At 40.7% G+C, this 25,730-nt stretch overlaps 2 protein-coding genes across 4 annotated transcripts in view; one reads left to right on the top strand and one right to left on the bottom strand.

Annotated features, from left to right (window-relative positions):
* Positions 1-19,383, top strand: part of SHTN1 (shootin 1) — a 53,951-nt gene extending 34,568 nt beyond the window's left edge. For 2 of the 3 annotated variants that reach the window (XM_064431422.1, XM_064431424.1), the window contains 8 exons: positions 990-1,143; positions 2,193-2,298; positions 3,766-3,848; positions 6,273-6,385; positions 7,014-7,067; positions 9,718-9,838; positions 10,553-10,736; positions 17,482-19,383. In XM_064431422.1, coding sequence (XP_064287492.1) covers positions 990-1,143; positions 2,193-2,298; positions 3,766-3,848; positions 6,273-6,385; positions 7,014-7,067; positions 9,718-9,838; positions 10,553-10,736; positions 17,482-17,692 — 1,026 coding nt within the window. In that variant the 3' untranslated portion in view covers positions 17,693-19,383. The remainder of the gene's footprint in view (positions 1-989; positions 1,144-2,192; positions 2,299-3,765; positions 3,849-6,272; positions 6,386-7,013; positions 7,068-9,717; positions 9,839-10,552; positions 10,737-17,481) is intronic. The other variant, XM_064431423.1, reaches the window with a different exon arrangement.
* The window catches only part of ENO4 (enolase 4), a 19,833-nt gene continuing 11,726 nt past the window's right edge, over positions 17,624-25,730 (bottom strand). The window contains 5 exon segments of the mRNA XM_064431425.1: positions 17,624-20,029; positions 20,032-20,115; positions 21,693-21,810; positions 22,356-22,423; positions 23,368-23,563. Coding sequence (XP_064287495.1) covers positions 19,953-20,029; positions 20,032-20,115; positions 21,693-21,810; positions 22,356-22,423; positions 23,368-23,563 — 543 coding nt within the window. The 3' untranslated portion in view covers positions 17,624-19,952.

Genomic DNA, 25,730 nt, shown 5'->3' with positions numbered 1-25,730 from the left:
GAGTAATACAAAAGGTGTCTTGGGGGTGTAAGGAAGGAACAGGAGGTGAGAGGTAGGCAGAGCACATTAGTGCCTTGGGTCTTGCTGAACAAATGGATGGGGGAAAGCCACACAGACACACTGGAGCAGGGAAGTGTAGGGTGAATCTGCAACGTGCTGTGAGATGATCTAAAAAATTTATTCTCTGAAACAAGACTAGATCAATCTCTTTACTGGAGAAATCACCATTGCTTCCCAGGAAAACTTGAAAATGAGCTTTGTTTAGCCCTGAGGCCTGTTCCTAAAATGCTGTTAGTTGAGTAAGAGTAGGGATAGGTGAACAATTCCTGTGCTTTCATCAATGCAGCAGTACTAAGACTATGCAATCTCAAATGCTCTGTATGAGTATTTTGGAAGAATCATTTCCAGTTCATAGAAAACCTCAGCATCTTTGGCTACTTTGAAGTCTAGAGCAAGAAGTATATATTTAGGGAGCTGTGAAGTTACTGCTACTCTGCATCTGAATGCTGCCTCTGAATCAGATATTCCATAATTTCTCCACTGGCATCTGCATGAGTTGAGACAAGGGAGTTTAAATAATGAGCCTGTCAGTGGAAGCAGTAAAAGAACAAAAATGTCAATGTTCTCGTGCTTCAAATGAGGAAATGTTCTGAAATTAATTATGTGATAAAAACTCCTCTATAAAAAGAAAAGGGAACAATGTAAAGCTAAAGTACTTTGGAGCTAAAGACATACTTTAAAGAAGAGATAAAGCAAGTTGGGATCATTACAGAAAATTCTGACATCTCAGAAGAATCTTTCCAGCTCTCATTCAAAAATGAGAGAAAATTCAAAAATTTTCCTTTTTCTGGGACTTGTGCTTCACTCCTGTACTATAACATGATGTTTTCAGGCATAACTGTGCCTAGTGGGTTGTTTGTCAATGGGAGGACAGAAAATGACAGAAAATGCCTTTTATTGTGACGAATGCTCTTGTTTGCCAACTGCAGATTAAAGAATTAGAAGAGCAGCTAGAGAATCAGTCACTGCATAAGGAGATTAGTCGCCTTAAACAGCAACTAGAACTTTTGGAGGAAGATAAAAAAGAACTGGAGCTGAAGTGTCAGCATGCAGAAGAAAAAGCTAGGGACCTAAAGCACTCAGGTAAAATTGTGCAATAACTTTAATTTTAGGGGTAAGGTGTACATGTATGGGATGGTTGGTGTAGATCTACATTTGAGACCCTAGAAGCTTTTTTGTAGCTGTGACCCAGACTTTTGCTTCACTAGACAAAGTACAGCAGCTTCCTTCAGCTGCAGAACAACTGTGTCCAAAATGTGTGTGAAGAATAACCTTGTAAAACTTCTGTAAGGAACAAAAATTTGTGGTTAGGTTGCCCTGAGTCTTACAGCTGGATAAATATGAGAGAATAAGTGTCTCTGTGAAAGACACAAAAGATTATACCTGGACTTCATCGTGACTCAGTTGATTTTTAATTTTTTTTACCTTGTAAAATTTAAAAGCAAGTTTAAAATACTGCAATTTTAATTTGAATCCATCACTGCAAGAACAAAGAACCATATCCACTTTGGAAATCATATTTTTACTTCTGCCATTACCTACTGCACACAAAACAGTTGCTAAGGATTTCTGTAACTAAAAGAAATTCAGGACTTTTTTTTTCTCTGTTTCTGCCCTTCCCCAGTTAATTATATTTGACAGCACTTCAAGTGCAAAAAAGCAATTTCCACATTTTAGATCTGAGATAAAAACAGGAGAGAAAAAAATCCATTCTGCCACGACCCAATTTTGACCATTTTTGTGGGGAAGGCCCACACCACCAGCAAGACAGAGACAAGTCTGGAGGTTGAAATTGTTAATTTCTTTGATCTCTTGTTAGTTCATTCTCAAATACAACCTCAGATACACCATTGCAGAAACGGATCGAGTTTTCCCTGCTCTATCATTTTATATGAAGAATCCTGTGTGAGAGTTTCAGTAGTAACTCAGGTTGGAGGCAGCTGTTTTAATGGGAATCCTGTGCATTGTTCTTGGTAGAAAATGTCAAAAAATGGACTTTGGGCAGTTGTGTGGTTTAGTCTTGTTTGTTCTTTAGTTAATCAGTAGAGCTTTTTTTTTTCTCAAACCATCAGAGCTGGTTTTTAGAGGGGATGAGAGAGCCCAAGAGCTGACTGTGGTTTGTTTCTTTGCAGTTGATGAGCTTCAGAAGCGAATCCAGCAGTCTGAAAATCCTGCCCCGCCTCCTCCGCCGCCCCCACCGCCGCCTCTCCCTCCTCCTCCTCCTCCCAACCCCATTCGGTGAGTGCCCCCAGCCCGGGCAAGGCTGTGCTCTCTGCAGAAGCACAGCTCCTTCCATCAGCTGGCATCCAAGCACAAGAGTGTGTTTAAAGGAAAAACCTGTCAGGGGCTCCTGGGCTGCAGGAAACACTCAGTGCCCCACCTGCCCCCAGAGCAGTTCTGAGCAGTGCCTGCCTTGCCAAGCCTAACAGATTGTCTAGACTGTCATTTTGGAGGAGGAGGGATACCTGTCTCCCCTAAATTTAGGAGATTATTTTTTTTCCTATTCACCTGATAGCTGTAATTATAGACTTGTGAAATGCTTTCTATTGCCAAGAAAACTCCTTTGAACCAAAGGATATATTAGATTTTTGTGTGTCCCTTCATGTCAGATACTGATGATGAAAATGCAGACTCCACTGAGTTCCCACAATTACTTTCATAAGTTAAAAAGGAGGAAAAAAAAATAACGAATGAAAATCACCACCCAGTCATCAAGCATTTTGGGGCAAAATTATCAAAATTTGGCTTGATTTCTACAAAGGACTACAAAAGAGGATGACCAGTCTATGCTGATGTATCAGGCATTAGACCCAAATTAATTAACGAAACACTAAAGGGTGCTTAGTTAATTTTAAAAACTCAGCTAATCTTCATGTTGTCTGCTTAGGTTTAAAAATAAATGGACTTTGATGACAGTTTGCTGCCTTCTGCAATAGAAATGACATCCAGGAGTCTCGTTAACTACTGTGTTAAACTCATTAATAGATGTGATTACTGGGGAGAATTAATCCCTTTTTGCATCTTGCATTGTTTTTAGAAACTAAACTTTTAGGACATAGGCACTGGATGCTGCATTTTTCTGGGGCAGAGTTTTGACCTTTTAGGCAGGGATGTCACTCTGCTGTGTAAGGAATGATGTTCAGCAGGGAGTGACTGGCCTCACTGGCACATCAGATGTGCACAGGAGCTTGTACTTGTTCTTGAAGATGAATCATTTGCTGCTGTGGACTTTTACATTGTGAATATAGTGAGGGGATAATTATTTGACACCGTAAGAAGATTACAAACGTGGAAATGGTGAGGAGATACTGATCACCATATTTAAGTGTCCTCTGCAGAACAATACTTCAACATCTACAGCTCTTCTTTCTGTTTATTATGCCAGAGCAGCTTCTGTTTGTCGTGTGTCACAATGAGACCCTGGCTTTTAATATTCAAATCTGGAGTGTTTTGATTTGTGCCTAATGTCTGTTAAAAAGAAATAAATTTCTCTGGTGCATTTTGATGGGAGGCATTGTGGGGGGTAATTCAGTGCATCTGCATTCAAGAACCATTAAATGAGTCTTTTGTAAGTGCTGTATAATCAGGTGTAAGCAGGCTGGTGGTGTGTCATGTGCAGGCTCATTCTGACAGTGGGGACCCAGGACAGAGTGACAGTGGGGACCCAGGACAGAATGACAATGTGCAGTTTCATTTCCCCCCAAGGTCTCTCATGTCAATGATTCGGAAGAGATCTCACTCCAACACCAATGTGAGCAAGAAGGAGAAACCTCCTCAGCAGGAGTCAGGTATGGCTCATCCCTTCTCAGGCAGTTTGGGTTATCCACTGGACTGCAGGAAAGGAGCTGGGGGTAAAGATGGTGGTTCAGATGCTTTTGACTGTCAGCATTAGTACAGCTCTCCATGTCCAGCACATTCCCTCTGCCTTGCAGTGCAGAAATGGGATTGCAGCCCTGGAATTTGTGCACCAGGATGGGATGTGGTATCTTTGGTACTGTAGCTTTGGTATTCCCAGGAGGGGTGGCTGGGGACTCTGGGCTTGTCTGGTTCAGAGAAAAGGAGGCTGAGGAGTGACTTTATTGCTCTCTGCAGCTCCTGAGGAAGGGACAGGGAGAGGGAGGTGCTGAGCTCTTCTCCCTGGGATCCAGTGACAGAACACATGGGATTGTTTAAAACTGCATCAAGGAATGCTTAGACTGGACATAAGGAAGAATTTATTTATGGTGAGAATGGTCAGACACTAGAAAAGGATTCCCAGAGAGGTGGCTGGTGCCCCAAGCTTGTTAGTTTTTGAGACCCTTAAGAACATGCTCTAACTTTTGGTCAGCCCTGAGGTGGTCAGGCTGCCAGACCAGATGGTCACTGCAGGGCCCTTCCAGCTGAAACATTTTGTTGTACTCTACTGCAAACCTCCTTGAGATCCCAAGTAAATTTGTGTGGTCCTCATAGGCACCTCTGCCTCCACAACTGAACTGCACATCAGCATCCAATTTAGTTCTTCCAAAAGGATTTGAGTATGAGCTCAAATCCACAGTCTTTGAGGCTGCAGGTCAAAAACCTCAAGGGAGCACCCAGCACTTGCTGTAAGTGGAGAAAAGTTCTAATCCTCCTGCTTGAGCTGCAGCATGTGCAGGGCTTTGTGCTTCCACAAGTTACCTGGAAGAGGCAGAAGACCAAAGCTACGAGCATTAAACAGAGAGCAGGTTATATTTAGCAAAATACAGGGAAATTTCTGAACTTCCACATGGCAATTTCTTCTGTCCAGAGCCTCTCCACAGAGCTTGTTTTTTGTCCTTCAATTCATATCTTGTGAAATTACCACTCAGAGTTGATTGTAATTCTAATCCTTTAATAATACTGAAAACCTAAAACAAAACAGTCTTGCACTAAGGTGGCTCTGCATGCAAAGTAACAGCTGAAATTGCATTTTATTGTTGTTAATGGAAGCTGGAAACTTAGTAGGTTGAGAACAGGAGTTAAGTACAGATTTGCAAATGACTGTGAGTGCCTGAGGAGTCAGGGCTAGTTAGACAGGCATTGCCAGTTAAATAACCAAGGGTTTCCTTGCTGTTTCTCTCTTCCTTCTGAAACAGCAGGAGTTTGTTTTTAGTGAATTGCTTAACTCATTTGCTGCCACTTAAACAAAGAAGGGAACCTGGCTGAAATTATAGGATATAACTGTTAAAAAACCCCCTGCTGTTAGCAGAGTAATGGTATGTAAGTCAGGCTGGATTGTTACATGGAACCAACAGGCAGGAAGTGAGGAAAGAGAGTATTACTCCTCCCATTCTCAGGTGAGGAACTGAGGAATGGAGTGACTTGGGCAGGTCCCTGGGGGAATTTTTGGGAACTGGTTACCAATCTGAGAGAAACAAAATGATTGGTCTGGATAGAATAGTTAGAGAGATGACCTTGTCTGAGATCTCTGATGAAGGGTCAATCTTATCTTTCAGTAGAAGTCCAATTATGGTGCCTTGATTTGTCAGGGTTCCTTACCTTGAAGCATCCTATATGTTTTGATTACACCTTTTTGTTGAGACTGTCACAAGCAGTGATTGCAGGAAATACCACTCTTAAGTTCTCAACTCCCCATTCTTTCATTATTTGTTAGTAAACTTAACAGTTCTGACCTTTCTTCAATTACATATAAACTGCTTTTCCTCTTAATAGTTGAGCTGTCCTTAAAATAAAAATAAAGGGAGAAAATTCTTTCTTGATCTAATTATTATATCAAACCTGAGTCTTGTTTTAACCCCTGTTAAGGACTTAGAATGAGTGATTTCTATGCCACACCACCAATTAAGCTTTTATATTTGAAACAGCCTGTTTGTGAAATTAAAGCCTGACATTAAATCAGCTTAGAATACATAAACCTCATTTCTATGAATCATCAATAGTACCCTGACAAGTGAAAGAGCAGAAGTCTTTTTAAAATTCCTGTTACATAAGGTACAAGGCTGCAGCTTTGAATAGCATCAATCCTATTTCTCCAAGTATTTAAGTGCTCTTCCCCCCCTCCCCTTTCTGGTATGTTAAGGGTCTTTTATTATTTTTGAACACTGAGAAGTTAACAGGTATTATATATGTCATCTGAATATTTTGCAGTTCTGATAGCAGAGATCCCTGTATCCTGAATGAGAACATGGTTTTTACTTTGTACCATTTCTCTGAAGTTCCTGTCTGAAATGTGATCTGTTCTTTGACTTTTTTAGCAGGTGAAGAAGTTACAGATCTGAAGAGGCAAGCTGTGGAAGAAATGATGGACAGGATTAAAAAGGGAGTTCACCTGAGACCAGTCAACCAATCAAGCAGGCCTAAAACAAAGGTTTGGAATAAGTAGCAGACCAATAATTTTAGCTAAGTACAGTAATTTACACTGAAAATAAACTTTTCTGTTATATATTCAGAAGAGTACATTTTCCTCCCCTCATTTACTTTGTTTGATTTTGCATAAAATGAATTAGAGCAGCATATTTCTGAAGAACAAAAAAAAAAATAAAAAATGAAGGCAGCAATAAGTAAGTAAAGGCCAGTTTCTTTGACACAGAAAAGAAGCTTGTAAACAAAGAGCTGGTAAGAAACAAAAAGCACAGAGAGAACACCTGAAGTGGTTAAAGGGGATGATCAACAAGTAGACTGCATTAACACTTTGTTTTTCTTTTATGCAACACTTACACCTAATACCTGAATGTGGCTACTGTAGAACATTGCTTACCTCCTTCACAAAAGCATAATCTTTATTTGTAGTCTGTGGTTCACAGTGCTGAGAGCTGAGGCTTTTCTCTTCATCTGAGTAAGGAAATAGATGGAATGTTAGCCCTGTGCCACAGAGGAATGTCACACAGCCACAGGCCTGGGCAGCAGCCCCTGTGTGAGGTCTGTCTGCAGGTACAGAGTCTGTCCTGAGCCACTTCATGTGACTTTTAACATTTCTGTGTTGTGTTTGCTTACAGCCAGAAACACCAAAGCCCTCTGAAAGTGCAATGAAAGAGCTAAAAGGGATTCTGGTAAGAGGAAACTTTCATATTATATTTCATTTTCTTCTCTTTGAGCTGACAGGGCCTTCTGTGCAAACTGTGAAACTTGTGCATTTTGGGTTGAAGCCATAGAAGCAAATCCCCCAATCCCACCTTTGACTTTGGTTTGACATAAGGACTCAAGCTAGGAGAATTTGTTTTTGCACTCATCTCTGGGTTTGTGTGCTCCTGCCACTAGAGGGGATTTTGTGGTCTGTGTCTGCCATAGATTCTTTGGAGAATTTCCAAATACTCACAGTGGGGATGCTTAGGGATGGAGAGGCAGCTGAGGATCTGTACCTAGTCCAAAGTAAAGCCCCTGGACTGCACATATAGTAGGTGTAGAGTTGTCCTCATCAGCTGGTCTCTTTCCTGTTGCACCAGATTTCTTGTTAGCATAAGTGAAGCTTAAATAAAGCAATAGCTCTGGTCATTTATATGTAGAAAAAATGGATTCTGAATAGCTGTCCATATAACCCCTTATCACAAAATAAAAAAATTAGGCATGTTTGGTCCAGCTGAGAGCAGTGTGCTCCTGTTGTGTCTTTTACTCAAGTCATTGCTTCTTTCTTTTGCACAAGAGCTAAAATTGTGTCAGAAGGAACTGTAGTTCTTGCTCCCTGACTTCTGTAACCCTGAAACTTTTGAAGTGCCACTTTGGCACATCAGGTGAAATTCTGCTGGTATTGAAGCAAAATGCTTCACTTCCACTGTAGAAGGTGAAGCGAATCATTCTCATCACCCTGTGGTTAAACAGCCCATACAAAAAACAGTTCAGTGGTGTTTTGGGGGATGCAAGACACTACAGCAGAAAGTAGCCACAGCCTGTGTGTGATTTAAAATCACCAGTGATGGGTTAAAGTTGCTGTTCTCCAGTCATGTGAAAGCGGGGGAAGAAAGGAAGAAATGATCTAGAGAGTCACCAGACCCTAATGCTGAGCCTTAATTAGAGGGACAGTTCATTAAATGTGGCAGTAGATGGGAAAGGAATAAAATGCAGCAGTGAGACTGTGCTTTAAGCAGAATTCCATAATTACAGGAGTGGTGGGATGTGGTGTGCTGTTTGTGAGGGTTGGACAGGGCTGTCCTGCCCAGGCTCCTTTCTCTAATAGCTGTTTTATTTCTCCAGCACTGTGTCACTGACATCAGAGACTTGATTGTGCACTCAGGGGGAGCAGGGAGAAACCTGCAGGCACTGCATTTCTGTGTCAGGCTGCTTGCTTTGGAGCCTTTCAGGGTATTTGCAGTGCAAGACAAACTGTATAAAATGCAGCTCCAGTCTATTCTTGAGAGCAGTGATTATGCACAGTCAGACAACAAACATGGGGGTGGAATGTGATGGAGTAAACATTTGTTGTTACTATGCTAATTATGCATTTTGTGTAGACCTCCATATAATTGTTACAAACAAAACACATTTATGTTGTGCAAATTCCAGAGTTTGAGTGACTCCCGTTTTTTAAGTTGCATTTGTACAGATCTGGAGCATCCTACTAATGAAGAACCTGCTCAATTAAATTTCAAATACTTTTGAAACAAAATGTTTTAACTTCTAAGCAGGAGTGAAGAATTAAGAGCTTCTTTGCAGGGCTCCTGAAAATAGCACAACTTTTGCAACTTGCGGTGCTATTTCCTTTTGTCCTTGACTAGTTCTGGTCAAAAGTTATGTGCTTATCAACAAAAGATGTCAATAGAATGTTATTTGTGGTTTATGTTATTTATGGAAAAATGCTGTATGAGTGTGACGTGTTTTGGAAGGCTGAATAAATAAGATTTATGGGAAGACTCAGAAAGAAGGAGAATAAAATAGTGTATGGGTATTTCCAACTCTGTTAAAAACATTTTGGGCAAATTTTACAATCAAGTAGGTCCTGATCCAACAGCTGATTGCTGTGAGTTGGGAAATGTATGCAGTATGCACTAAATGTGTGTTTAAATTCCTGGAGGCAAGGTTGTGAGGTTTCAGGCTTTGCTTAAAGCCTCTTTTCCTCCCACTTTAAGAAAAGTGCTCCTGGACTTGCAGCTTCACTGATACCACATGCTAGCCTTGACATAAGGCAGTAATAGCATTTATTTATGTTCTGTATGTATGTTTCAGCCTGAGATCTAACTCTGTGTGAAAGAGAAACCTTGAAGTATATAGACATAGGGTCAGGTTTATGGCAGATCAGCTACATTATAGGATATAAACTGCTGCAGTTGTAGCTGAAAAATACTGACTTCTGCAGATACATGTACACACCAGGATGCAGCAAATCAGGACCATACTAAAATATGAAACCCACTGGAGCAAGAGCAGAGGTTAATTATGTGCATAATAACTCCCTAGCAGTTTCTTAAGATCCTTCACATGTTAACATGGAGGAAGTTGGCAGTTTCCCACACACATCAGAATGTGTTCATCAGTGGCAGGGCCAGGGCATCTCTCTTCAGCCTGATATCAACCCCTCATGTGTAGTGAGTGTGGTTTATCCCTGCATGACTGATCCAGGTCGGGGTGGGCTGGTGAGTGGATCCCAGCTCCTCCTGTTCTTGGCACACTGCTCTGGAACCGCAGCGTGAAAGATTCTGAAGTTGTGCACATGAGCTGCATGGCATAATCTGTCCTCAGAGAGTTTCTCATGCCTTTCTCTTGCTGTAGGAAACACTGAATAAATCCACCAGTTCCCGAAGCTTGAAGTCCCTTGAGACAGACAGTGGTGAAACAGAGCTGGAGCGAGTCCTGCGACGCCGGAAAGTGACCACTGACCAGGACAGTGGCAGTAAGTGCTGCACTTCAGGAGCCCTCTTCCTCTCCCTGCTTTTACATTCTCTTCCAGACCACTGTGGAGTACTTCACCTTCTTCTACAGTGACTCCCTTCCCTCTCTCACGTGTTGCTTTTCATCCCATTTTCTCCAAGAGATGCCTATGTCAGGATTTTCTGCACACACAGACACATACACTCAGATTCCTCTTTCCATCCTGGAGCTCAGATGTTATTTGCTTGAACCTACTGTGAAAATACTCTTGAAAGTAATGCTAGCCAGAGAAATGAGATTTAGGACTGGTGATTTGAATTAACCTCCTCTGCAGACCAGGGGTCTCCATGCTTTCACTGTGTTTTTGTGTCATCTTCTGTAAGCAACTCTTGATGTTCTGCTTGGCTACAAACACAGTTTGTGTAAGTCCATGTCATAGTTGATGCAAGAGCAGGCTTTTCTGCAGTCAGGCTGGGAGGGCACCAAAGCTGTGCCTGGCTGGGGCTGAGAGCAGCAGGATTTACCCCCAGGGCAGGAGGATCAACACAGCAAGTGCTGCCTCTGGTACAAGCAAGGGAGAGCAGGAGCTGTAAATGCAGTATTTTGATATTCTCTTCCACTGGATGCTGTTCATTAAAATTCCATTTTGATTTCTGCAGTTAGCTTGAGTTCTGCTCTTGTGCTGTTTCTAGACCAATCTGGGTAACAGAAGCATTAAACTTTCTTTGGATTTTAGGTCCCACTGGAATCTTGGCCACGTCAGAATCAAAGTCTCTGCCTGTGCTGGGTTCAGGAGCCAGTGCCCCACAGGCAGCACTGGACAAGAAAGATGTAGAGACAGATTTCACTTCCAAAGTACCCAACTCAGGTCCTGTCCCCAACCAGCCTAAGGGTGCTACAGGCTCCAAGCCTACTTTACAGTAAGTAGAATATTGATTTCTAGATATATTGTAGTACAAGATGTGTTCAGCTGGTGTGTTTGGAAAATTATTTAATATCAGTTTTGGTTACCAAGATAAATGTACAGTCTGCAGCTGTTTACCACTGACTCCCCAAATAATTTGCACTCTCATGTGAAAGGAGAAATTAAATTCTCTTTAATAAAGTTCTTTTCCTCTAAAACCTCTGAACATTCTTCCAAAAATCTTCCTTTTCTCTGTCAGAAAAAGCCCTCAAGAGATTTTGAAGAATAACAAGGTTAAGGGTTTTTTCCATATCCTGAAGAGGGATGATAGTTACATTGTTAACTCTTGATTAAAAGTAGTTCTGGCAAATACTTTGAAAAATACAATCATGTGAGTCATCTTGGTCTATATGCTGGTGTGCAGGGCAGTTTCTGTTGAACCAAAACAAGTCCTGACTATTACTCTTAAAAATTTGTTGGTAAAAATTTAGAATTACCTTGAAATCTCAAGTTAAAAAAAAAAAGAAAAAATGCTGCATTTGCACAGATGGGCAGCAGAATCTTTCATCACAGCAAATTGAAGACCTGAAATCACCATCAGAGTTAAACCTGCTTCAGCAATATTTATTTCAGATTCCCTGGAGGATTGGTTTGTTCCAGGCTCCTTTTGGAATTAGGCTGTGCACTTCTCTTGCCTTGCCAGGTTGCTTGTCAGTTTGTCATTTCAAGAAAAGGAAAGAGATGAGACAAATCAGATTGGCAAAACATTGTAGTTATGGCTAATTAAACTTCTGATTTCCTGCTCTGTCAGTTAGAAAATACCACCAGTACCAATTCTAGCAAGTCTCCATTGCTTTGTTCAGAGGAGGAAGTCATGACAAATGAGCTGAATATTCAGTTTACATTTATTTTTATGAACTAGTACTTCACTCCTATGCAGGTACTTTCATTATTTATTTTTGAGTGGATAAAGAGCCCAGTTTTCTTTTGTGCTCTACAGTTGTATTTAATTCCCACAGAGAATTAAAAGCAGAATGCAATTTTCAATCACATGTATCTTCCCATTTTATTTCATTTAAGTATCCTTAGAAGAAAAATGATCTTCATTTTAATTTAATCAGAAAGATGAAGATATTTTCAGCAGTTGTTTAGACATGAATAATGCCATTGCATTTTCTTGAGCAGCTACCCTTGACAGAAAGGTGAGGTTGTTCCTGAAAATTGTGTTTGTAGTTTGTGGATTTCTGTGATTCTGAACAAACCAGAAAATACAAGACAACTCCTGCCACCTTTTGTGTACCTTTATTCCACCGAACTAAGTGGAAATTGCATTTACAAGAAAGGAAATGAAATAATTGCAGGCCCCAAGGTCTCGCAGAATGCGTGGTGAATTGACTGTGGAAAGGATCTTGTGCTGACAGTCACAGTTGTTATGTGTTATAAAAGCATATGTGAAGCTCAATTTATTTCTCAGCTTGCCTATTCAGTGACATCCCGAAAGACACATTTCACTTTAATTTATCTGTTTAAAGCATTAAAACAAATGTGGTGGGCCAGAGTCCTTAGTGCTGCAGGGCTTGCTTGCACTGAGTCACTGGTGTGAACCTGCTTAATTGGGAACACTCATCCTTGGGGATGGATTTCCAGTGAGAGAGGAGGTGCTGGGGCTCTCCTTCTCTTGTGTGGCCAGGCTGGCAGGAGGAGCAGGGATAACCTGCAGGCTCCACTCCACATTACAGAGCAACTGCTTTTCTTTTCTCTCCTGGCTGCTGTTTGCAGCAGAGGTTGGTAGAAGCAGCCTCCAGACTCTCAGGTGTGAAAGCTGTTGGAAACAGGGCTCCATGGAAGCAGGCAGCAGAGGGAAGTTCATCTGGCCAGCAGGTCTGACAACTCAGCTCTGTAATTAGGCAGTTTTCTGGGCTTCCCTGCAAGCAGCTTAGTTTGGATCAGCAGAGCACTTCTGAAGCAAATCTCACTGTTGTCTGTGTTTGCTATGCTTTCATTTGTAGTCTGGAGTGCCCTCAGTGCATCCTGGATCCCTGGATTCATGGCATGAGTGAAGCTAAACCAGGGCATGTGATCCATCCATGATTTTGGATGTGCTGGGGGGCCACACAGTGAATGACCCTGAGCCTTGTGCCCTGCAGCAGGGGCTGCTTCCCTCCACACTCTGCTCCTGTGGCACACTCCATTCCCTAAAGAGCACTGAACACTCAGTGCCCTGCCTGGACTGGATACCCTGCATGAGAAATCCTCTTCTCCTTATTCCCACGTGATGTTAAGGATACAGCTCCCATCATTTGCAATTCCTTGAAATCTAACCAAGGGGTGACTTCTTAATCTGTTTGCAGCAGCTGAGCAAACCTTTCCCATCACAGGGGAGCACTGAGTGTCTCATACTTGCCAGGTATCTCTTGCAGGGCAGGATTTAGTCTTTTTTCTTCACCTAGATTTTAATGTACTTGCTATAGAAAACAAGGGTTTAGAACTCCTAGGTGAGGTGATATTTCAGTGCAAGAGGTTCTTGTGTGTCTGAAGCCATCAAGGAGATGGTTTGGAATGTGTGAAATTTTGCTGAGGTGGTGCTTAGGGTGGAGACATCAGTAATTGTGTCCTGTAGAGAAGCTGAGGCCTCACCTCAGTGTGCAGGTAACTTCCTCTGCAGATCTCTTCCCCAGTATTTAACCCAGCATGAGTGTAATTTTGGGACAACTGCTTAGAAGAGGTGACAATTTATTTCCCTTGGCAGCAAAGCCAGTTCCTGTAACCCCCTGCAGTGTGTAGGCACAGAAGGAAAAGGTGTGTCTGGCTCTGCCCCCAGGTTTTGGGTTGTTTGGTGGGTTTTTTTTTCAGCACTTGGTAAACATTGTGTTTCTGGGGTGCAGAGTTCTCTGCTGACAGAGTGCACTACAGAGAGGGTTAGTCTTAATCTGATGATTTTATACAATTAAAGGATTTGTCCTCCCTCTCCCAGCTGTAATCTTAGTACCCCAAATCATCTACCAGCTCTGCAGGGAGCAGCTCAGCCTCAGCTGGAATGAACTGCAAAGGTTTTCCAGTGCAGCTTGAGCGTGGGCAATTTAGTTTAAACAACAGATGAAGAAAACAATGGGATGTTCTGGAAGTTGGAGGTCTCCTCAGTTTTAACTGATTTAAAAGCTACTAAGGCATTTTTCTTAGCTTGTACTCTTTGTGTGCCCTCTCAGTGTAGGCAGAAGCTCTCCAAGAGCTTCTTTTTTTGAGCTTTTTCAAAAGAAGCACCTGAAATGGGAACCATGTCCATGCTAAAGATTGTCTGCAGTTCTGTCCTGCTGCCTGCTATGCTGACCACCTTTGCACTCAGCTGGGTTTAGCAGGGGCATTCTGAAATGGAGAAGGTTTCTTGCACTTCCTTCACAGATGTCTGGTGTTGCAGGTAGCACTGGTACTGCAGTAGGGAACAGAAGGCTAATTTACCTGAGTCACTGTTTATATTCCCTGTAATCACTGCTGGACAAATACTGGTAGTGCTGTGATGGAATTCTTTGTTCATCTCAGACTTTCAAAACTTGGAATTGGTGTTTTTTTTACTGTTGCTCAGTATTAGCTTGTGCTTTTCTCTGGTTTATTCTCCTGCCTTGTTAAGAATTCTGAAATAATAGACACATATGCAGTTTTTTGCTTTTATTCTCAATGAATACTGACATAAAATTCTGTTTTCTAATGGATGCATATTACAATGATTTTACAATGGTTTCATGAATAGAACACTGACCCAGGTTAAATAATGCCAAGGTTCTAATATTACCAGAGGAAACAAAGGAAATCCAAGTCTCAGTTGACAATCTGATCCTTAGTTTGTCCTTTTATACTCCTACTGTAAATTTTATGCAAAGGTCAGAGCAGTGCTACGTCACAGGCTTTGGTAACCCTTTAGTATTTACACATTTTGTAGGTTCTGTAACTATATAAACAGAACAGATTGCTTCTGATAATCTTACATAACAAAGCATGGAATATTGCATATTCCATAGAATTAATCTCAAATGCATTTCTCATCTAGATCCATATTTCACAGTGCAGATGTATTATGTTTAGTCATTAAAAAAATACATGCAGACTTGTGAGCAACTGTGGGAATGAGTACAATAGAACTAGAGTCTCAATTTCTGGTTTAAATATATAGCTGGACAAATAACAAGAATAATGGGAACAACATTAACAATCTCAGTGAGGGAAGAACAATGCACAGAACTAAATGCAAATACCTTGGCTGGACAAAATTTAATTTTTCAGAACTGTGGCAAACTCTGTCTTTGCTCATTGCTTTTCCCAGCTTTATTTGTACAGTAGATGCTGTTTTTTGAAAAGGAGCACCAAAATTATGTTCATTCTTCACACTGAAACATTCTGCTCTTGGCAAACTGTTGAAAGTAAGCTGTGAATAACTGATAAATAGGGTTAATAATTTTTAACAATGCTTCAGCTGTAACAGCAGCATTGTCAGGCTGGTGCTGCACCAGTGTGAAGGATTTGAAGAAGGCAATACTGGTACAACAAAGTCGGATAGTAATTCGTATTTTTATGCTGCAAACACTGATTTAATCACCGGTTTTCTCCATTAAACTACTTTGTATCGACATCTTTCATTTTTCTGTCCTTTGAAGGTGGTAAATATGATTGCCATTTTATCCATTTTTGTTATAAATGAAACAGACTTCAGAGCGTTTGGCTGTGCATCAGTTGTTGGAATGCTGCCATACACTAATGCAGACTCCCCACTGTGAGCCCAGTGAAGAATTATACTTTGATTCACCAGATTGTATTAAATAGTCCAGCTGTTGGGATTTGAAAGATAGTTACCTCCAAAGTGAAATAAAAATGAACTTGGCATTTATGGCTTTGACCATTTTTATAGTGTTGGGCAATCAGCTTTTGAAAAGTAGCACTTTTTAAAATAACCCTCTTCTGGTTACACTGCTTTAAAAAGTTTAATTTGCTGTAACATTCAAAGTACTCCACCTTGTATTTTTCTGGAATGATTGACAACTTTTGCATAAAATAAGCATTATTTTCCTTTTGAAATCACTAGCTTCTGATGATAATCAAATGAGTCTGAAACTGTATCTATTAGTGCCAATTTCTGCATTAATTAACTTATACCAAAATTCTAATGTTAGAGACAATTCTTGTAATTAAAATTTGAACATGGAATTTCATTTGTTCTATCCAGTGCTGCAGCAGCAAGCTAAGTAAATTCTTTCTGAAATGGAAAGTGCAGCAACTGTTGTTTCTGTGATTATTTTTTTGGTTTTAACCTGCTCATTTACTCTCTCCCCATCAGGTGGGAGCTGGTGCAGTCCCCACCCAGTGTTCTAATCGGGGTGGGGGGGTGCCCCCTTTCTTCTTTGTCATTTTCTTTAGGACAAAGACTGTCACAACAAAGGGCAGTTCATGGCAGATGGATCCTGTAGCTGAATTTCTTTCTCTGGCCTCCAGTTGATTCAACCTTTTCCTCTCAAGAGTGTTACCTTACCAGAATGGAAGACTGTTCCTTAAAAATAAACATGAAAATTTAGAGGGGAAAAAGGAAAGGCTACAGTGCATGTAGGACCTTCCAGCTTGAGGGATTTCAGCACCTGCCCAGTTTGGGCTCTGTGGGTGTGGGTGGTGCATCCATAGTGGCCTGTAAGGCTGAGCCTAAGGATGGGCCAGTGGCTGCCATCCCTGAGCCTGCCCAGCTCCGAGCCCACCGGCACTGGGCTGGGGGCTCTGGGGGATCAGAATCTGGGGGGCTCAGGCTTTGGGGGCTCAGGCTGTAGGGATCAGACTGTGGGGGATCAGATTCTGGAAAGCTCAGGCTTTGGGGGGCTCAGGCTCTGGGGGTTCAGGCTCTGGGGAGCTCAGGTTCTGGAAGGCTCAGACTCTCGAAGGCTTAGTCTTTGGAGGCCCAGTCTCTGGAGGGCTCAGGCTCTGGAATGCAGGGTGCAGGAGGCACAGCCTGTGCTCTCAGGCTGTGCTCTCAGGCTCTCTCTCTGCCCACCCAGCAGGGTTAAGGTGGCAGTGGGGACACCCCAGTCTGCCACTTGTTCAGGTTGAGCATTCCCAGTGTTTGCCATGTTCTCTGCTGGTGCATTCCAGCTAATCTAAGGATTTGCCTGCATGTTTTCAACATCAGTACAAAGCTTCTGAATTCACACAAGTGCTTTTAGTGTTTATAGGCTGATGCCAGCTTTGACAAATAACCCAGGTGTCTCTGACCTTTCCTTCCTCCCTGCTCAGAGGCTTTTTATCCCCACGAATCCCTGCACTGCAAACAATGGTGGTGTAACCCCATTTCTGCAGCACAGAGCGCGGGTCAAACGCCCTCGATAGTTCAGCAAAGCCAGTGGGTGAATTTCCAGAAATCATCAGTGCTTCTCCCAGTGAGACCAGCAGCAGCCAAGGGAACACCTGGTTATGCTGTGCCTCAGTCATGCAGTGCAGCCCCAGGCAGGTGGCTCTGGGAGAGAGGTGTGGAGAAGCCATTTTCAGTGCCTTGTGAGTTCATTTTTCATCTTCCATGCCTGGCTTAACAAATGATCCAGGAAGGGGAATGTGACTTGCATTTTGTGTGCTGCTATCTGTACATAACAGCTGTTAAATCCATAAATCTATTTATTAGCTTAGCAGACCTGTCTTGGTTGTATGTGCTACTAATAGAAATGCTTTTCTGTGTTTTTATGCTCTTCTGAATATGTGAACTGTCATTTGTATTTATATATTTATTCTTTTTCTTCTAGATCAACTAGTCACACAGAACTGACAAGAAAAGCTTCTAGCAGCGAAAAAGAGACAGAATCCGTGGTAGTTTTAGATCCTGTGTCCACCAGTGGGGATCAAATGTCTGAAAATGCCCTGAACCAGAACAAAGTGAAGGAGGAAAAAAGCAAGCCACTGCATAAAGAAACTAATGTTGGGAAAATAAAAGAAACAGATAGTTCTAGCTGTTAATTGTTACTCTGCAAGGCTGTACCTTTTGGGAATCATTATCTGGACATGTGAATTGCTTAGGTGTGTTACTAGGGGCCACGGTCTGTACTCCAGACAGAAATAATACAGATTGAAATGGTCTTTTGTATGCAGCTTTTGTTACATGCACTGAAGTGTTAAATAACTGTGTGTCACTCAAAATCCCTTTCCCATTTTAATTTTGCAGGTATGGTTATTAATTTCTTAGATTGTGTCAGTTACCTTTAAAAATGGATTTGAAGAGGCTTTTTTAACTCTTCTTTTATTGAGAAGATGCCTTGTTGAAGGTCTGTTCCAAAGCTTGCCAGAAGCCCCCTGCATCCCTCTTGAGCTGGACAGGTTTGGGTTAGACCCTGTAAGTGATAACACCCTCATCAGCTTCAGGGGGTGTTACTAATTATTAATAAAAATATGTTTAGACACATTGCTCTAAAAATGTTTTGATACCCACTTAAACCAAGATCTTGTTGCTGTCCCCACACAGGGAGGAAATGAAAAGCACAAGCACAACCCTTCTGTCTCAGATTGTCAGGGGACAGAGACTGAAATGCAGAGGCAGTGCAGCATCTCATTGTGGTACCAAGATTTTTGGCAGTGATAGCCAGAGTCAGGGGTTTGTGGGACTGGTGCTCTCAGTTGGGTTAAAAGCTTTGCAAAGGAGGACTTGCTCCTGATTTTTCTTTTAATGTTACACAGCAGCTTTTGGGACTGCTGCAGCTGGAGTCTGTCTTTGTTGCTGCACAAAAATAACTTGCCTTAGGCTCCAGTGGGTATGGGCTGCGTTTGGGATTCATTCCAGGACTGCAAGTTCTTGGGAATCATCAACATTCTGAGAACTCCCAGCTGAAAGCTCACAGTGCTAACAAAATGAGCCCTTGCTTTGAACCTGGCACACACTGGTGGCATTAATTTCTTTATTAGGTGACACTTCAGGTGTCTGTATTTGATAACACAAATCCCAGTTTCCCTCAGCCCTTATTTCCTCTGACAACGGTGAGATAGGAACATCATTGATTTGCTCCACTGCCAATTCACATTCCATTGTAGTCCCTTTAAATTCAGCACAGTATCTCATTCTTTTGTAATGAACAAATGGAATCAGGGATTTACCTAAAGATTGGTGTAACTGAAATTGGGTGGGCACGTACTTGAATGCACTTGGATTCTTTTTTATTTAATTATCTGAAACAGTGATAGTATTGAAGGATGAATGTTCTGAGTTTGTTGGTTTGGCTCTGCATGCAACTGTCTGGTGCTTTTCCTAAAAATAAAATGATAGTAATGAGTGTGGTGGTTTCACATCTATTTTGGTGGTTTTTGCATGTTTGCTACGAAAATCTTGGACTTGATCTAATGACTGAATTACATACAGTTCATAAACTTGTGGAAATTTGTCTCTCATTTATATTTTTATTTCTTGGGGGCAGTTGGTTCTGGTTGTTAATTTTTTACTTAGTTGTCTGTTACACTGAACTTAAAATGCAAAATTTCATATATGTATTTTTTCCTCAAATTATTGCTGCTGTATTATATGTTCAGATTTTCAAATTATGCAAAACCCAGAAGTTTTTCAAGAAGCATTTCTTTTACTTAAACTGTTTTGTTACCTAGAACATAAATTATTTCTTTAACTTTTGTTGCTTATTAAAAAGACTCCTGACAAGTTTCCCAGACCTTGTGGAATTGACTTGTTACTCACTGCTGACAACTGCTGTGATGCCAGTCACAGCTCTGTGCCCAACATTTGGGGTTTGCACTTGTCTTGAGGGCTGCAAGTGCAGCAAAATCTCCTTTGCAGGCTGGATCTCAGAGCAGCACTGAGGGGGTGGGGAGGATGGAGCAGCATAACACTCAAGGCCTTTGTTTTTTTGTAAAATGTGGTGTTCTGTTTGTGTTTGGGGTTTTTTTGCTGTTTGTCAACAGCTTGCTCTTTGTCTGCAGGGAGATTCTGATTTTCTCAAAACAAACATTTAGTTTTGGACTTAACGCAGCAGTATTTGTATTGGCAATTTGTAAACACAGCCTAGAATTTTGTGGTATTTTCAGACTATAGTCACTGCTCAGTTAATTTGGTTTCAGCTGAAGGCAATGGTCCCTGGGAAAAGAGAAGCCAGTATTTGAAATTCTTAGAGATATTTGGCTCAACTGCTCGAAAATAAATGGATTTAGGAATAGTTAATATGTGAGTTTCTTAGTAAAATGTTTTTCCTTAGAATTTTATCCCAAAGTTAATGTTGACATCCTAGGTTAGTGTGGTGTTCTCTGGGAGGTGAGCAGGCAGGCTGTGAATCTGCAGGGCTGGCTGTGGAGGCAGCTCTAATCCTGCTTTGGGACAGGAAGCACATCAGGAGGTTTTCCTGGCTGTGACTCTTCAGCAAAATCAACAAATTCAAATTTTGCTTTACCTGAAATAGAAGGGAAAAAAAAGCAGCTCATGTTTGTTATAATGGGGTTTGTTGTAATGTTCTCTGGTGCACACAGATGTTTTGAAAATGCCACATGATGCTTACAAGACTGGACACACCTTTAAAAGTCTGGTCCTTCCTTAGAAAGGAAGAACACTGATTACAGGACCAGGACATGGTGCAGTGCAGCCTGAGCGGGGGTTTTTACTGCATTCCTTTCTTCACTGATACCTCACCTTGCTGCCTTCTGCTTTCCCCCTGCACCGGTGCTCTTGCCAGGTTCCCATATGGACTCTGCCCATAAGCCCCTGTCCCAGTGCCGATCCCACAACTGGCAGCTCAACTACTGCCACCAACAGCTCCCAGCTTTCCCCCTGCTCCGGGGCTGCTCCCAACACCAGCAGAGGGGCCAGGCGATGGCAGAGCCGGGTTGGATGCTCCTGAGCCGGCTTTTCATCAGATATAGGTCTAAATGCTTGTCAGACTCGAGAGCCTTTGCTTAGACCGTACTATTTGAGGAGGCAATATACTGATACTACTGAGGCAATTGACATCACAGTTCTACAATTATCTATCTTATTTTTGAAAAGTGCATTCTGTGAAACTATTAGCAAAAAATTAAATTTCCATGTTTCTGTTTTTTTACAATGGTTATTTACGAGCAAGAGGGAGATTTCAAAAAGCTCAACATATTTTCAATTTTAAAAGAATTTCAACTAAAAACTTTGTTCTACAGTGTGCATGTCAAGTGCTGCTACCCTATGTGTAGAACACTGGAAATTATTACAAACAGGAGGGTAAAATGACTTAATTCTGCTTCGTGTTTCCTTTTCTTAGGCATAATACAATTCCTGCAAACCCTTTCCTTCCTTTCTTCCTCTCCTTGTCTCTGTGCCTCCCCTTTGGACTGCACGTCTTTATTCTGGCTTGATTGATACCTGAGCAAGTGAGAAGTGGCTCTAATGAACTGTTAAGCATTTAACAGTGCCTTGGTACAGTGTAAAAAGAAGATGCAGATCCTGAAACAGGCAGGCAGATGCATACAAGTGGCTAAGGCTGAATGTGCATCGTCAGCTTGGGGTTTTCTTGCGTTTTATTTAAGGATTACCCACGCAATTGTAGCTTTCCAAACACATTTTGCTGGAAATGTAACATACAAAAGAGGGTTGTGAAATGAAGTTTTGTTAGCAATATATGTTTCGGGCCTCGAGGGAGGTGGGGTATTTGGCCTAAAATTCCATTTTGGCAGCTTTTCGACACATTATATGCACGGTTTTTTGTTTTGTTCCTTTTGCACCGTGGGCTTCAAGACTCCAACCAATTAATTCTGGGGAAAAAAAAGCTTAATGTAGGCTACTCCTCAAGAAGGGGTCTATTTTAACATTCAGTAAACAGATAATCCATTAGGACAACAATATACATTGTGGCAAGTGCTATCCTAGGCTTTTTTTGTCAGCCCTTATTTATAGCCTTTTGATTCCGCTTCCCTCCTGGGGTGCAGTTTCAATCATTCTCCCTCCAATCTTTGTGCCCGTATTCATGGCAGGCTGAAAACAAAGTAAGAAAGAAGCTCGTACGCAGCGCTCCATTCGCGGCCAGCTCCTCCTCTATGGCCAGCAGCCGGTTGTATTTGGCCACCCTTTCTCCGCGGGACAGACCTCCCAGCTTGAGGAACCTGGCACCCAGGCCCACGGCCTGCAACGAGACACGGCCCGCGGTGAAACTCCCCGCTCGGCCACGGGAAGTCATTCCCAAAAATTCAACGCGGTATCCCAAGCCAAACTGAACACCCTCGTCTCTCCGCAGAGGAAGACAGGGAAATAAAACCTCTCCGTGAAAGATTTGCCGGATGCAAACAGTAATTTTCGCTGGCGTATGAAAGGGAAAATTTATTTGCAAAAGATTAAATATAGTAGTGTTAAGGATATTTGCTTAAAATGTTGTTACTACGCAGGAATGTTGTAAGTAACTCACAGGTTTTTTGTAAACTAATGCAAGCAAATGGATCATACACACTTTTGAATATACTCCCTGCTTTGGCAAATTTCCTGTGTGCTCTCTTTAAACTCAAAAGAATAACCACTCTCTGTGGGAGAAAAAAACCCAACCCCCTAGAAAAAGCCCATTTTGTAAAATGTTGTTTCTTTCTCAAGCACAAAAAGGCTTTCTCCTTAAAAAAACAGTCCATGTTAAAAGCAGTATTTTTGCAATTCTGCAATTGAACAGCTTTCAATACTTACCAGATCCACGAGGCTCTCATCTGAAGATTCTCTGTCTGGACTTCCTAATATGGTGATATGTCTTTGACCTGTATATTACAGGAGGGAACACCTTCATTAGAGTATATTTTATATATTTGACACAGAAATTGTTTGGACTTCTCATTCATTTTTTACCCTTGGGCTATCCAAGCTTAAATACAAACAGGAGTAAACCCCACCTGATAAAAATGTAAACTGTATTGCTGTATTTGCTATTTGCTGCATTAGCATTCTGTTTTATTTTCAGATGGATAAGGGAACGTTTAGCATCCTGTCCTGGTCTCTGTCTCTCACTGATCTGTCTGATCAGGCTGTGCTATGTATTTTAAATGTGTTCCTCACTATAGTAATTATTTTTCTTCTATTCAGAAAAGAATTTACCATCCTGACTGAATGGAATCTTTTAGTTGCTATTTACTCACTTAGATACAGCAATTCTGGGTGTTTTTAAGGAAGAAGAAAAAAAACTAAGCTATATTAAATTTGTCCATCTATTCATTAGGTATAAAAATGAATAAAGAAAATCTGATAGAAAGAGAAATCTTACATATGAAGCTGCACAGGTTCTTAATACTTACCACAACGGCTCAATAATAGGTAGTCAACAATCTACCTAAATGCATTTTTAAACAGCTTACATGTGTCTGAATTTTTTAATTATTAATGCTTAAATTATTCAAAATTAAGATGAATTGATCACATCTCTCTTATTTTCTTAATTCTGATATCTAACTGTGTGACACTTAGCTGCAGTGTCAAAGGGCACCCACGTTCAAAACATTCACAGTGTATTAACTGACAGTAGCTGAAGCCTTGATTGCTGTTTTAAGCCCCTTGAAAGGGATTTCTGAATCAAAACTTGAATTTCAGTTTCTTCTGACAAGCATCTTCTAAATTAGAATGTATTTAATTAGAATAATTAAATGAAAACATGAAATATTTACAGGTGTGGCTTGGAGGGTTTGTTTCAGCCTTTCCCCCCTCTACTCACCATCCAGAATTCCAGTCAGTTCTATGAGGTCTGACACCTTGGTTTGGTTAATGTACTTTAGGACAACACCACTGCACATTGCTATGTTTATGTTTTGGTCGCTTTTGAGTTTGGAAATTTGCGTGGCAGCATCTTCAGCAATCAGGAAGCATTTGGAACCAAGGGCACAACAGATCCTACTCCACTGTTCTTTGTCCTGCACAAACAAATTGAGCAAACAAATGGAGTTTAAAAAACTAAACTGAATGAAAACTCTAATTGAGGAAGTAAAAATTGAATAATAATTTGGGTTTAATCCTAAATAAGCCCTTCATATAAACATACTACATTTTATACTGTATTTTAAATCTGTCTGCCTAAGAAAAACATACCACTTGGATTTTCCTTGGGTTTTAGGATTTTGCTAGAAAACATAAATTTCAATCTGAAATCAATCAACACTATTTGCACAAAATATAAATAAAAGATTTAAATTAAATTAAGTGTAGGGGTCTGCTATTTTGATTTCCCTACTGAAATTTATTTCAACTTGATGGAACATAAAATAATTTTTTATTGTTTTATTCTAATGACTCATTTTTGTGTTAATATTTCAAGTGTCATAGTTGTTTGAACATAAAATAATGAACAGGAGACATAGACTCAATGGCAGGACCCATAGGGAACAGAAGAATACAATGCTCTCTTTTCTTGCAAAGCTCCATTTTTCAGGGTCTTTGTTTCTTTTTTTTTTTAATGCATTGTCCACATGCTACATGGTCCAGGCTAAATAAAGGACAAGGATATATAAAGAATTTGAAAGAAGACATTTACGAATTAATTTGCTTGCTTTGTATCCACAGAATGCAAAGTTCTCACATTAAAAACATCTCTATTTCATAATTCTGCCATTCTTGGTCTGTGGATCAGTTTTTTATACTTATGTACTTGCAATCAACATCAGGTGCCATTCCTGTATGGATTTCAAGCCTGTGCATAAGAGAAAATGAAGTTTTTGACACTTGAACAAATGTTTGAATTTTAACACCAAAGTGGTCTGGTGTCTGGCAAGGAATTATTGAATTGGTACCAGAACTAATCCTCAAGGATCTAATTATCAGGGGCAAGATGTGGCATGGGTAAACCTTGGAGATTTAGGAGGAGGAGGAGAGGCATTTCCCTTCACTCTGTTCCCAACTGCCCTTCACTGTGTGCTGTAATTCTCCTGCTGATCTCATCTTGCACACTTTTTCCTTCATAAGAATTCTCAAGGAAGTTTGCAGCCCTGGCAGGAGTGGGGAATGACCTGGTGTTTTGGAATGTGGTAATTCAGGGAGTCAGACTGAAACAACACAGGGAGGCAAGGCTAACCAGAGTGAGGTAATACAAACACAGCTATTCAAAAAATGAACTTTTAAAGTTCCAGTTAAAGACAAAATCAGATGGATTTTGCAGTTCATCAGTTTTAGAATTATTGTTTCAGGCACTGGGCAGATTCACAGAGCCAGCATCACTTTGCTCCTCCCCTCAATCAGTCTTTGCGTTTTCTTCATAAAAATGAACTCCCTCTATTCATTTTTAAGAAGATAAAGTGAAATTTGACACCAAGAGCAAATTTTGTATTACGTTGTGCAACTGCAGAATCTCAATCTACAACTGTAGGTTCTGCAGCAATTAAGTTTTCATTCTTTTTTTTAACAAATGGAAATTTAACCTCACGTATAAATGTGAATAATTAAGATTATACAATATCTTTTATCCATCTACAGGTGGATAAAATGCTTAATATTATTGTGCTTTATTGTTGTAGTTGATTTGCCACACTAATTAACTCTTCTAACTTTGATCACAGAGGTGTCTTACTCCCACTTGAAAAATTCTGCAGAGCAATGGTGCCAGTGACAGGACTTTGGTTATAAATATCCATCACAAAGAACTGCAGCAACAACATATTCTGATGTTTTTTGGGCTGAATATACAACAATGCTCAAATGTTTGCTTCTCCAGCCTAATATAATATTGCATTACACATCAATTTTTGCAATACACTTGAATTTTACAATTTCACCTTTTAATTTGAATAGTGTACATAAAGAGGAAAATGTAATCAAAATAACAGTGGTTTAGCAAGTAGAATCAGATTTAAAAAAGCAAATTCTTGTAATTCTTTCAGGTACGTGTACTGACCATATTCTGTTAATGCCAGGATTTTCCATCAGAAATTATGTAAAAAATACTGAAAAATTTGGATATTGCCAATAAAATATATTCAAAGAAATTGTTAGAGGCATTTTCTAGTGATATTTTTGTGCTTAAAAACTTGAAAATCAGAAGCTTTGTATTTTACATGTTTAGTAAAAATGAGAAAAGGTCAGTGATATGCC

The sequence above is a fragment of the Passer domesticus genome, chromosome 8 (genome assembly GCF_036417665.1).
Source record: "Passer domesticus isolate bPasDom1 chromosome 8, bPasDom1.hap1, whole genome shotgun sequence".
Classification (NCBI taxonomy): domain Eukaryota; kingdom Metazoa; phylum Chordata; class Aves; order Passeriformes; family Passeridae; genus Passer; species Passer domesticus.
The sequence above is the reverse complement of the archived record's forward strand: the minus strand, read 5'-3'. Positions and strand labels throughout refer to the sequence as shown.